General features: G+C 38.2%; 1 protein-coding gene across 11 annotated transcripts in view; it reads left to right on the top strand.

Moving 5' to 3' along the window:
* The window catches only part of GTDC1 (glycosyltransferase like domain containing 1), a 393,529-nt gene that overhangs the window by 122,720 nt on the left and 256,557 nt on the right, over positions 1–14,252 (top strand). For all 11 annotated transcript variants that reach the window (XM_023217481.2, XM_023217485.2, XM_023217483.2 and 8 more), the window contains exons 3-4: positions 4,047–4,111; positions 13,035–13,236. In XM_023217481.2, coding sequence (XP_023073249.1) covers positions 13,058–13,236 — 179 coding nt within the window. In that variant the 5' untranslated portion in view covers positions 4,047–4,111; positions 13,035–13,057. The remainder of the gene's footprint in view (positions 1–4,046; positions 4,112–13,034; positions 13,237–14,252) is intronic.

The following is a 14,252-nucleotide window of genomic DNA, read 5'->3' as shown; positions in this document are numbered from 1 at the left end:
CATTTGTGACTGTTGGCAAATTAAAAATATTTGTAATATTCAGTAGAACGAATTCATTGCTGCTTTTATAGTTTGAAATTATTCATGGAATTAATAGCATTAAAAAATTGAAAGAGGGTTAATATTTTATTTGTCAGTGGAATTAAACCACTCAACTTCTCACACAAACAAAAATCTTGTAATTTTGTTATATAATGTGGAATATAACCTTACAATAATATATTGAATTTTTAATAGATACTTATCTAGTTTTTTGTAGAAATTGTGCATATTTGAAAACAAGTACATGATGTGCTTAGTACATGGTAAGTACTCAGTAACTATTTGCTGAGTTTGCATTTGATGCATGTGAGTTTTAACCAAGACACTTTATTAATTCAAGTCCTGGAATAAGTTCCATATATATATTTTAAATAAAGATAGGACCTCGCTCTGTCACTCAGGCTGGAGTACAGTAGCACAGTCATGGGTCACTGTAACCTCAAACTCCTGGGCTCAAGTGATTCTCTTGCCTTAGCCTCTGGAGAAGCTAGGAATATAGGCACACACCACTACGCTCAGCTAATTTTTAAAATTTTTTGTAGAGATGGAGTCTCACAACAGCCCAGGCTGGTCTCAAATTCCTGGGTTCAAGCAATCCTCCCACCCCGACCTCCCAAAGTGCTAGGATTACAGGCATGAGCCACTGCACCCAGCCATTACTGATACTTTTAAGCAGAAAGTTAAATTCCAAACCAACAGAAAAAAAAAGAAATGTTTTTCAGGGAAAATTAAAGTCACAAATACATATAAGATGCTGACTTTGCAAAGAGCATGTATTTAAAAGATCATTGCAACTCATATAATTGGAAAAGCACGTTTGAAAATAGCTTTAAATTTTCTCACAGAAAATATGGCGTATGAGTTTTCCTACGAAATCTTTGTTTTGATGCATGAATTCTCAGTTCTTAGTCTCTACAGCAAGACACAAAAGTTAAGAAGAGATTAGCGTATCCACAGCATTGAGTGGGGTATATATTATTAGCTTACCACATCTTTGTCAATTTGAACCCAGGATTAAAACAAAATGTTGCTATTTAAGTACATATGGTAGTACACAACTACAACATAAATGTTAGACTGTATGTCCCCTAACCAAATAATGGAATAATGATCAGTATCCATCAAGTGTTCGTTATCTGCAGTTCAGACTAATGCTCCGGAAGCAGATTCTTTTATATTAGCCAAACTTTGTTTACATTTATGTAGAATATTTTCAGTGCATAAAGTTTTATGACTGCAAAATTATTACTTTGCATTTGATACCAGATTATATTTCAGTTTTCAGAGATTATGTTCAGGTTTTAGAGGTTAAGATGAATTTGCTATGCCTGATTTTTATAGAAGAATTTTAAAACAGTAACGTTTTAGTAGAATCTGTTTATCTTGTCTCTTTTTTCCCCGTATGATAATTGATTGTAGTACATTACTTTGAGGAAAGTTTTTTAGCAAAACGTATTTTTACTTCACACTCTTAATAGATTTCTGTTAGGGGAATCACTGGTGACATGTTTTAAAGCAAAAATCCTTTCATGCTTATTTTTACTATTTAATGAGATTTCAGGTATATTTTAACAACTTGGGGTTTCCGTGATGAATCATTAAAATAAATGAGTGGGCTGGAAGGTAATACTAACTTTTCTCACCACTACCCCATTTTACTCTGCTGGGTTATTGGTTGCTTTTTAAATAGAACCTGGGTGTGTTGGTGGGTGGAGGTGCAGAAGGGAAGGGAGAGAAAGGGTCAGTAAGAAAATACCAGGTAAACTTCTGATGACCTACTGAGAAATACTGTTCAAGTTTCACTTTCCCCAAATTAAGCCATTTAGTGTTTAAGGCCACTGTTTTTTGCTTTAACAAGCTTAAGTTTCCAAATATTGCATATAGGTAAATCAAAACTATATTTTCAACAGTTGATTGAAGTTTTAAGGTATCAAGCCATATGTGGATTAGCCTGTGGAATCAATTTCTCATGTGTGTGGGATTAAAAACTGTTAAAACCATCATCACTGAAACTGTACCTTCCTATAACTAATAACAGAAAGGTGTCTATGGAATATATTAATACAACAGTTCCTCTGATTTAAAATTATTACTGGGTGTTTGGTTGGAAAATGATTTGAATATTATAGGTAGCTAAATTGACATCATATGAAGGCTAATTACAGGTTTCAGTGTGACTGAAATTTATTTTTTTAATTGACATGATATATTTAGCATATACTTTTCAGTAAATCAATAGCATATTGCAGATTTTTACTGTCTATACTGTTAAAAACATTTCAACTACCACAGCAGTTCTAAGTGCTAAAGGAGGTAGACAAAAATGTAGTTCACCTTGAAAATGATCATGGCTTAGGGAATAAATAAATTGGGTCAAGCCTAAAATAATTGCAGGTACGATGACAAAAAGTTTTAATAAAAATTTAAAAATACTCACAGCACTGGTTTCAGGCTACTTTTGTTCTCTGTGATCTTATCAATGCATTATTAGTTTTTAATTGGGATGATGCTAATGGTGATTTTTCATTTTGGTCAAAATATTTGTATGAAATACTATTGATATTTTCACATTGTATCCCCTTTCAATTATAAATATACATTTTCAAAAAGGTAGACAATTCTTAAATAGATCATTTTGACTTCTGATGATCTTAAATAGAATTTGAAATGGTATAAAATATTTATGTCACAGCTATCACTTTGACTTATTTTATATTGCCAAATTTGATGTTTAGCATTTAGCCATGTATCATTAAATCATAGTATCGATAATGAATTAAACTTTCAAAAAGCTTTAACAGTATAGTAGGTTTTCATTCATCTAGTGTCATTGGGGAATAAATTGTGCTGAAGAAGTGAGGTTTTCTTTAACTGAACCTTATTTAAGCAGAAAAACTTAAAAATTGATAAAATTTATCTGAAATATTTTATATGCTCTTTTAGGGAGCAAGCATGGAGTGGCCATTTACTCTTTCTTAATGTCGTATAATACTATTCTGAGTGCCATGCAAAAAGGACATGGGTTTTCTGTTTGGTGTTTGTTTTCCAAACTAAGTTTTTTGTTGTTTCTTCCTTTTCAAGTGCCACATCCCTAATTCACGTATTCTTTTGTTGTTGTTGTTTTGAGATAGAGTTTCGCTCTTGTTGCTCAGACTGGAGTGCAGTTGTGCTATCTCGGCTCACTGCAACCTCTGCCTCCCGGGTTCAAGCAGTTCTCCTGCTTCAGCCTCCCAAGTAGCTGGGATTACAGGCATGCATCGCCATGCCTGGCTAATTTTGTATTTTTCGTAGAGACAGGCTTTCACATTGTTGGCCAATCTGGTTTCAAACTCCTGACCTCAGGTGATCCATCTGCCTCGACCTCCCACAGTGCTGGGATTACAGGCATGAACCACTGCACCCAGCCTCATTCTGGTATTCTTAATCAGTTTAAATGTTTCATAATTTAAGGTTTCTGGTGGTACTTGGGACAATGCTTTAACAGGCTCATAAACTCAGGCACCAATAGGAGACTTTTGGCTCTCTGCCATCTTCTGGCAAACATCTGGCCACAGCCTCCTCCTATAAAGGAAACGTTGTCCTTGGTTTGGAGTTAGCACCTTAAACAGTGAGGCCCTATTACTGCTGGTTCCAAGTACTCCTTAGTAGCCTTTGCTAGTGGGGCAAAAATGTCTGTATTCACCCTACATGTTTGTGAACATCTGCGGTATCAAGGTAACCACGTGTAGCTTTCTCTGACTATTGCTGAAATGGGCAAATAGTGTATTCCCTTTGTATTTTAGCAAATTCCACCATAGCAGCGAAGTGTTTTTTTTTTTTTTTCTTTTTCTTTTTTCAACCTCATGCTTATTTGTTTCAAGCAGTTTTCTAAAACAAAACTCAAGCTTAGCCAGAGTATTTGAACTGTTCTTTAATGTGCTATATGCCATTTGGTTTGAATCATATATTTAAAAACCAGCTTCCCCCCATTTACTTGTATCTAATGGGAATCATCTTTCTTCCAGGTTGTGCTTCGAGAAGACCATAGGGAAGAACGCATTTTCATCTTGCTGTGAAAGTTGCAATAGAAGTAAGTAGGGGAACTGCCAGGATATGTCTGTCTCCACAAAACAAGCAGAACAAATTTCCATGAATCAAAGCCACTAAGTATAGTTTTCAGAGATGGTAGGACATAGTTATTTTCCCTAGAAAAACACCCCAAATGCAGGCACACCCATTGGCCAATGGAAAAAATGTTCACGTAAATGCTAGTTCAAACCTGTACATTTCACTCTTCTTACTGAACTGTCAGAGGGGTGGAAATCTACTATAGCTATAATCTTTTTTTCCCCTTTTCTATTTTTCAGCCTCCCACATGCTTAGTGTTAAGTTCTGCCTACTGAGCATCTTGAATCTACAGCAGCACCTACATGTACTGCCTCCACAGTGGCTGCTGATAATTTGCAGATAACTTGTGAACCAGGCCCTTAAGAAACATCATGATATGTACTTTAGATTAATCATGGAAAAGGACAAGATGATGAAGAATCAGAAAGCAGTTTTCTTTTCCAATATTGATATTGCTTTCTTTGAGGTTAGATGAGTGAGATATTCTTTAGAGTGGTTTATATCACATTTCATCACTTGGGGAAATAGGTCATTTTTACAAGAGCCTTTAGAGACCTTTTAAGTACATACAGGGCATATATTTAATACACTTTAGCATGAGTAGGTCAGAGGAAATAAAGCAAGATAGTAGATATCTATGATGTAATCAGGTAAGCAAATTAATGTGAAACTGCTTATATTCTGTCTTGAAACCCTTGGTATAATTTTCAAAATTGCCTTTTATTCTTTTCAGTTACTTTCTAGAAATTTCCGTCATTTGAAGGATTAATGGCTACCACTTGTTGAACCTAGAGGGTGTCTGTGAACTTGTTGAACACTTCCTTATTAGAACAGAAGTCTCCAGTGGACCATGAACTCTGCATAGCTGGGACTCTGAGCTTACCTCTTACTCACAAAACCTGCAGGGCTCTCAAATTCATGTTTAAAATGCAAGCTACTGACAAGGAATGGGTAAACACCCACTGCAATTTCAAACACATATGTATATCCACTTTCCTCATCTATTCTTGGTGGGTAGGAGACCACGATTGAAAATTACTGAACTTAAAATGGTAGAAAATTTGAAGAGATTCTTTCTCCTTAAGTAGAGTGATTTATACTAATGGTGGGATGGGCTAAATACCTTCTTACTGTTTGTAGTCTACTGTGCTTCACATGAATTTTCTAATTTTATCTTAACAACACACGTCTGAGGTTAGTACTGTTGTCTCTATTTTGGAGATGAAGAGACTGGGTCCTACAAAGTTAGGTAACTTGTCCAAGGTCATACAGCTTGGAAGTGACAGAGCTGGGGTTCAAACGTGTATGTCCTTGATCCTAGGATTCATGCCTTTTCCTCCTGAGGACCACTGATTCTTATTTTGCATTTAAATGAAATACACACACACAGCCCCCACCCCCCCGCCCACATAATATATAGATATGTTCCCCCATCCTCCCAAATGCTCATTGGAAAATTTAGACATCAAAAAGAAGCCTTTTTACTTTGAAATGCAATTTAAGTGGCCATTACTTTGAACAAAGTGAAGTGTAGTTTCATTAGTGAAGAACATCATTGAGTCATTGAGACTAATAATTTTGTGGAACATTATTAAGAAAAGCAATATGCTATATAATGAGTGATATTTACTTAAGTCATAAAGGAAAATTCAAACATCTGGAATATTTTTTAAGCAATATAGCATTTATGCATGGGATGATGTTTTTCCCCTATGTCTTACAGGAAATAACATATAATTTGAGATGTATATGAGAGATTTTATGTTCATAGATATCTTTTTATTTCACTGAGCACATAACAAAAATTATATTAAAATGAAAAATTGCTTGATAGTGAATTCTGTGTGATGAAATTTTATCATGTCTTTATTAACCCCATTATTGCTACTTTATCTCTCTTACTAGGTTGCTTGTCTAAAGAAAAGTTGTAGAAATCTTATTGGTTCACACACATACAACTTTACTACATTGTTTTGGTGTTCCTTTGGGGGTGATATATTGGCAAGCGTGGGGAAGTGATCAAAGTATGTGTAGTGTCTCAAGAAATTGCATCATCAAGTTTTTAACACTAGAAAATAGAGATTTGCATGTGGCTGATATGCCTTCTTTTATTTTTTTTTGGTGTCTTTTTTTTTAATTATTATTATACTTTAAGGTCTAGGGTACATGTGCATAACGTGCAGGTTTGTTACATATGTATACTTGTGCCATGTTGGTGTGCTACACCCATCAACTCGTCAGCACCCACCAACTCGTCATTTACATCAGGTATAACTCCCAATGCAATCCCTCCTCCCTCCCCCCTCCCCATGATAGGCCCCAGTGTGTGATGTTCTCCTTCCCGAGTCCAAGTGATCTCATTGTTCAGTTCCCACCTATGAGTGAGAACATGCGGTGTTTGGTTTTCTCTTCTTGTGATAGTTTGCTGAGAATGATGGTTTCCAGCTGCATCCATGTCCCTACAAAGGACACAAACTCATCTTTTTTTATGGCTGCATAGTATTCCATGGTGTATATGTGCCACATTTTCTTAATCCAGTCTGTCACTGATGGACATTTGGGTTGATTCCAAGTCTTTGCTATTGTGAATAGTGCTGCAATAAACATACGTGTGCATGTGTCTTTATAGCAGCATGATTTATAATCCTTTGGGTATATACCCAGTAATGGGATGGCTGGGTCATGTGGTACTTCTAGTTCTAGATCCTTGAGGAGTCGCCATACTGTTTTCCATAATGGTTGAACTAGTTTACAATCCCACCAACAGTGTAAAAGTGTTCCTATTTCTCCACATCCTCTTGAGCACCTGTTGTTTCCTGACTTTTGAATGATTGCCATTCTAACTGATGTGAGATAGTATCTCATTGTGGTTTTGACTTGCATTTCTCTGATGGCCAATGATGATGAGCATTTTTTCATGTGTCTATTGGCTGTATGAATGTCGTCTTTTGAGAAATGTCTGTTCATATCCTTTGCCCACTTTTTGATGGGGTTGTTTGTTTTTTTCTTGTATATTTGTTTGAGTTCTTTGTAGGTTCTGGATATTAGCCCTTTGTCAGATGAGTAGATTGCAAAAATTTTCTCCCATTCTGTAGGCTGCCTGTTCACTCTGATGGTAGTTTCTTTTGCTGTGCAGAAGCTCTTTAGTTTAATTAAATCCCATTTGTCAATTTTGGCTTTTGTTGCCATTGCTTTTGGTGTTTTAGACATGAAGTCCTTGCCCATGCCTATGTCCTGAATGGTATTACCTAGGTTTTCTTCTAGGGTTTTTATGGTATTAGGTCTAACATTTAAGTCTCTAATCCATCTTGAATTAATTTTCGTATAAGGAGTAAGGAAAGGATCCAGTTTCAGCTTTCTACTTATGGCTAGCCAATTTTCCCAGCACCATTTATTAAATAGGGAATCCTTTCCCCATTTCTTGTTTCTCTCAGGTTTGTCAAAGATCAGATGGCTGTAGATGTGTGGTATTATTTCTGAGGACTCTGTTCTGTTCCATTGGTCTATATCTCTGTTTTGGTACCAGTACCATGCTGTTTTGGTTACTGTAGCCTTGTAGTATAGTTTGAAGTCAGGGAGCATGATGCCTCCAGCTTTGTTCTTTTGACTTAGGATTGTCTTGGCAATGCAGGCTCTTTTTTGGTTCCATATGAACTTTAAAGTAGTTTTTTCCAATTCTGTGAAGAAACTCATTGGTAGCTTGATGGGGATGGCATTGAATCTATAAATGACCTTGGGCAGTATGGCCATTTTCATGATACTGATTCTTCCTATCCATGAGCATGGTATGTTCTTCCATTTGTTTGTATCCTCTTTTATTTCACTGAGCAGTGGTTTGTAGTTCTCCTTGAAGAGGTCCTTTACATCCCTTGTAAGTTGGATTCCTAGGTATTTTATTCTCTTTGAAGCAATTGTGAATGGAAGTTCATTCCTGATTTGGCTCTCTGTTTGTCTGTTACTGGTGTATAAGAATGCTTTTTTGCACATTAATTTTGTATCCTGAGACTTTGCTGAAGTTTCTTATCAGCTTAAAGAGATTTTGGACTGAGACAATGGGGTTTTCTAAAGATATAATCATGTCATCTGCAAACAGGGACAATTTGACTTCTTCTTTGCCTAACTGAATACCCTTGATTTCTTTCTCTTGCCTGATTGCCCTAGCCAAAACTGCCAACACTATGTTGAATAGGAGTGGTGAGAGAGGGCACCCCTGTCTTTTGCCAGTTTTCAAAGGGAATTTTTCCAGTTTTTGCCCATTCAGTATGATATTGGCTGTGGGTTTGTGATAAATAGCTCTTATTATTTTGAGGTAGGTTCCATCAATACCGAATTTATTGAGCATTTTTAGCATGAAGGGCTGGTGAATTTTGTCAAAGGCCTTTTCTGCATCTATTGAGATAATCATGTGGTTTTTGTCTTTGGTTATCTTTATATGCTGGATTACATTTATTGATTTGCGTATGTTGAACCAGCCTTGCATCCCAGGGATGAAGCCCACTTGATCATGGTGGATAAGCTTTTTGATGTGCTGCTGGATCCGGTTTGCCAGTATTTTATTGAGGATTTTTGCATCGATGTTCATCAGGGATATTGGTCTAAAATTCTCTTTTTTTGTTGTGTCTCTGCCAGGCTTTGGTATCAGGATGATGTTGGCCTCATAAAATGAGTTAGGGAGGATTCCCTCTTTTTCTATTGATTGGAATAGTTTCAGAAGGAATGGTACCAGCTCCTCCTTGTACCTCTGGTAGAATTCAGCTGTGAATCCATCTGGTCCTGGGCTTTTTTTGGTGGGTAGGCTATTAATTGTTGCCTCAATTTCAGAGCCTGCTATTGGTCTATTCAGGGATTCAACTTCTTCCTGGTTTAGTCTTGGAAGAGTGTAAGTGTCCAGGAAATTATCCATTTCTTCTAGATTTTCTAGTTGATTTGCGTAGAGGTGTTTATAGTATTCTCTGATGGTAGTTTGTATTTCTGTGGGGTTGGTGGTGATATCCCCTTTATCATTTTTTATTGCGTCTATTTGATTCCTCTCTCTTTTCTTCTTTATTAGCCTTGCTAGGGGTCTGTCAATTTTGTTGATCTTTTCAAAAAACCAACTCCTGGATTCATTGATTTTTTTGGAGGGTTTTTTGTGTCTCTATCTCCTTCAGTTCTGCTCTGATCTTAGTTATTTCTTGCCTTCTGCTAGCTTTTGAATGTGTTTGCTCTTGCCTCTCTAGTTCTTTTAATTGTGATGTTAGAGTGTCAATTTTAGATCTTTCCAGCTTTCTCTTGTGGGCATTTAGTGCTATAAATTTCCCTCTACACACTGCTTTCAATGTGTCCCAGAGATTCTGGTATGTTGTATCTTTGTTGTCATTGGTTTCAAAGAACATCTTTATTTCTGCCTTCATTTCGTTATGTACCCAGTAGTCATTCAGGAGCAGGTTGTTCAGTTTCCATGTAGTTGAGCGGTTTTGATTGAGTTTCTTAGTCCTGAGTTCTAGTTTGGTTGCACTGTGGTCTGAGAGACAGTTTGTTATAATTTCTGTTCTTTTACATTTGCTGAGGAGTGCTTTACTTCCAATTATGTGGTCAATTTTGGAATAAGTGCGATGTGGTGCTGAGAAGAATGTATATTCTGTTGATTTGGGGTGGAGAGTTCTGTAGATGTCTATTAGGTCTGCTTGCTGCAGAGATGAGTTCAATTCCTAGATATCCTTGTTAACTTTCTGTCTCATTGATCTGTCTAATGTTGACAGTGGGGTGTTGAAGTCTCCCATTATTATTGTATGGGAGTCTAAGTCTCTTTGTATGTCTCTAAGGACTTGCTTTATGAATCTGGGTGCTCCTGTATTGGGTGCATATATATTTAGGATAGTTAGCCCTTCCTGTTGAATTGATCCCTTAACCATTATCTAATGGCCTTCTTTGTCTCTTTTGATCTTTGATGGTGTAAAGTCTGTTTTATCAGAGACTAGGATTGCAACCCCTGCTTTTTCTTGGTCTCCATTTGCTTGGTAGATCTTCCTCCATCCCTTTATTTTGAGCCTATGTATATCTCTGCATGTGAGATGGGTCTCCTGAATACAGCAAACTGATGGGTCTTGACTCTTTATCCAGTTTGCCAGTCTGTGTCTTTTAATTGGAGCATTTAGTCCATTTACATTTAAGGTTAATATTGTTATGTGTGAACTTGATCCTGCCATTATGATATTAACTGGTTATTTTGCTCATTAGTTGATGCAGTTTCTTCCTATCCTCAATGGTCTTTACATTTTGGCATGTTTTTGGAATGGCTGGTACCGGTTGTTCCTTTCCATGTTTAGTGCTTCCTTCAGGGTCTCTTGTAAGGCATGCCTGGTGGTGACAAAATCTCTCAGCATTTGCTTATCTGTAAAGGATTTTATTTCTCCTTCACTGATGAAACTTAGTTTGGCTGGATATGAAATTCTGGGTTGAAAATTCTTTTCTTTAAAAATGTTGAATATTGGCCCCCACTCTCTTCTGGCTTGTAGAGTTTCTGCCGAGAGATCTGGTGTTAGTCTGATGGGCTTCCCTTTGTGGGAAACCCGACCTTTCTCTCTGGCTGCCCTTAAGATTTTTTCCTTCATTTCAACTTTGGTGAATCTGGCAATTATGTGTCTTGGAGTTGCTCTTCTGGAGGAGTATCTTTGTGGCGTTCTCTGTATTTCCTGAGTTTGAATGTTGGCCTGCCCTGCTAGGTTGGGGAAGTTCTCCTGGATGATATCCTGAAGAGTGTTTTCCAGCTTGGTTCCATTTTCCCCCTCACTTTCAGGCACCCCAAGCAGACGTAGATTTGGTCTTTTCACTTAATCCCATACTTCTTGCAGGCTTTGTTCATTTCTTTTTCTTCTTTTTTTCTTTGGATTTCTCTTCTTGCTTCATTTCATTCATTTGTTCCTCAATCGCTGATACTCTTTCTTCCAGTTGATTGAGTTGGTTACTGAAGCTTGTGCATTTGTCACGTATTTCACGTGCCATGGTTTTAATCTCTGTCAGCTCGTTTATGGCCTTCTCTGCATTAATTATTCTAGTTATCAATTCTTCCACTCTTTTTTCAAGATTTTTAGTTTCTTTGTGCTGCGTATGTAATTCCTCCTTTAGCTCTGAGAAGTTTGATGGACTGAAGCCTTCTTCTCTCATCTCGTCAAAGTCATTCTCCATCCAGCTTTGATCCGTTGCTGGCGATGAGCTGCATTCCTTTGGAGTGGCAGATGTGCTCTTATTTTTTGAATTTCCAGCTTTTCTGCCCTGCTTTTTCCCCATCTTTGTGGTTTTATCTGTCTCTGGTCTTTGATGATGGTGACGTACTGATGGGGTTTTGGTGTAGGTGTCCTTCCTGTTTGTTAGTTTTCCTTCTAACAGGACCCTCGGCTGTAGGTCTGTTGGAGATTGCTTGAGGTCCACTCCAGACCCTGTTTGCCTGGGTATCAGCAGCAGAGGCTGCAGAAGATAGAATATTGCTGAACAGCGAGTGTACCTGTCTGATTGTTACTTTGGAAGCTTCCTTTCAGGGGTGTACTCCACCGTGTGAGGTGTGGGGTGTCGGTCTGTCCCTAGTGGGGGATGTCTCCCAGTTAGGCTACTCAGGGGTCAGGGACCCACTTGATAGGTAGTCTGCTGGTTCTCAAATCTCAACCTCCGTGTTGGGAGATCCACTGCTCTCTTCAAAGCTGTCAGACAGAGTCCTTTGCATCTGGAGAGATTTCTGCTGCTTTTGTTGTTGTTGTTGTTGTTGTTGTTGTTGTTTAGCTGTGCCCTGTCCATAGAGGTGGAGTCTACAGAGACAGGCAGGCCTTCTTGAGCTGCTGTGAGCTCCACCCAGTTTGAGCTTCCCAGTGGCTTTGTTTACCTACTTAAGCCTCAGCAATGGCGGGCACCCCTCTCCCAGCCTCGCTGCTGCCTTGCTGTTAGATCGCAGACTGCTGTGCTAGCAATGAGGGAGGCTCCATGGGCGTGGGACCCTCCCAGGCAGGTGTGGGATATAATCTCCTGGTGTGCCTGTTTGCTAAGACCCTTGGTAAAGCCCAGTATTGAGATGGGAGTTACCCGATTTTCCAGGTAACTTTTGTGTGTTTCAGTTCCCCTGGCCCGGAAAAGGGATTCCCTTTCCCCTTGCGTGTCCCAGGTGAGGCGATGCCTCGCCCTGTTTCAGCTCTCGCTGGTCAGGCTGCAGCAGCTGACCAGCACCGATTGTCCGGCACTCCTTAGTGAGATGAACCCAGTACCTCAGTTGAAAATGCAGAAATCACCTGTCTTCTGTGTTGGTTGCGCTGGGAGCTGGAGACTGGAGCTGTTCCTATTCGGCCATCTTGCTCCGCTCCCTGCCTTCTTTTAAATACGTATTCACTAGGGGCAGTTATACCTATTGAATTTAGAGATGTAGTAATACAAGAGTTACAGAATCAGAGAATTTCTGAACCAGAAAGGGCTTAATAAATGAAGGGCTCTTGAAGTGAAAGTTGTCATTAGAAGATGAGTTCAGTGACTGTCTAAGAGTAGAGCTCTAAGTCAAGTAGTTTCTGAGATTACTGAGTTAGGTTTACAGCTTAACAAACCAGGAAGTGAGTGATCATAGCAGGTGAGGGCTTTCAGCTTTCTGAGGTTGGAGAAAAAACTAAGAGTCATAGGGGAGATAATCTTACGACATAACGAAAACAAATCAGAAAAATAAAGACACCTTTATTTCTTCTTATTAACACAAATGATATAAAACTTTAAGTGTTATATACTTTTTTAAATAATGGGATAAGCCTATTTTAAAAAACAATACATTACTAAATTATTTGTATTTTCTGAGTATAAAATTTGAGCTTATTTTTATTAAAAATTTTATACATGTATGTAATGGAAAAAATACACCTTTTTTGGTTGTTATCTAGGATCTGAAGGTTTGAACAGGCCAATGAGTATCCTCATCATTGAAGCATTCTACGGAGGCTCCCATAAACAGCTGGTGGATCTTCTCCAAGAAGAGTTAGGAGACTGCGTCCTTCATACTCTTCCTGCAAAGAAATGGCATTGGAGAGCCCGGACATCTGCTTTATACTTCTCTCAGACCATTCCCATCAGTGAGCATTACAGGTAATTAGAGCTCAGGATGCATTTTCAGCTTTTACAAAAGAATACCTGTTATGAGGATGTTGCTTCTCTATCAGCATCTTTGAGAATTTCTGCAACTATGGAATTGGTTATTATGACTACCTTAGATATTTCTTTAGAGAAAGCAGAGCAGTGAAGTACACTCATCCTCTAAAGACACCTGGTCAGTGGGAAAGAAGCTTCATTTAGAACCAACCACATGTGTTTTCTCATTGTCTTGTGATTTCGTTATGTACATGGGTGTGAGTGTGGGTAACAATTTTTGGCCTGAGAGAAGAGTAGATCTTCTAGTTTGGTTCATTGTATCTGCTTTGTACTAGGAACCAGAGTTGAAAGGCGGATATGTCCAAGGCTTTAAAGTCTGTTGAGGCAGATATAGGCAAGTGCAATGAGAGGTGAAAAATGGAGAGGTTGATTTGGACTGTGACAAACTGGAGGTGACTTTATAGAGTTGGTAACCTTTGACTTATTATTGAAGGAAGAGTAGATTTGAGGAACACAGAACTCAATTCTGAATTCTGGTTTGTTAGGAAGTAGGAACTAGGAGGACCTATTAGAAAGAGTCTCATGAGCTGGGTATGGTGGCATGTGCCTCTGGTCTCAGTTACTCAGGAGGCTGAGGTGGGAGGATTACTTGAGCCTAGGAGTTCAAGGCTCTAGTGAGCCAGGATTGTGCCACTGCACTCCAGCCTGGGCAATGGAGTGAGATCCCCATCCCTAATAATAATAATAATAATTTAGAAAATAAGAGTCTTATGGGACACACTGAGAAGATGGAGGTAAATACTCATTACATTTTAACTGAGGGAAGAGACAGGATGGAATCCCCTTGAACATCTCTTCCTCCTTATGCTCCATTTGTATGGATTCCTGTGTATTCTCCTGATGGTTAAATAGTGGAAGACTATCCTATGGTGGTTAACATTGCTAATGTTTTTGCCATTTATTATCACCAATAATATAAAACTTTAAGTGTTACATACTTTTTTAAATAATGG

The sequence above is a fragment of the Piliocolobus tephrosceles genome, chromosome 11 (assembly GCF_002776525.5).
Source record: "Piliocolobus tephrosceles isolate RC106 chromosome 11, ASM277652v3, whole genome shotgun sequence".
NCBI classification, from domain to species: domain Eukaryota; kingdom Metazoa; phylum Chordata; class Mammalia; order Primates; family Cercopithecidae; genus Piliocolobus; species Piliocolobus tephrosceles.
Note: the sequence above shows the minus strand (reverse complement) of the source record. Positions and strands in the feature narration are given on the sequence as shown.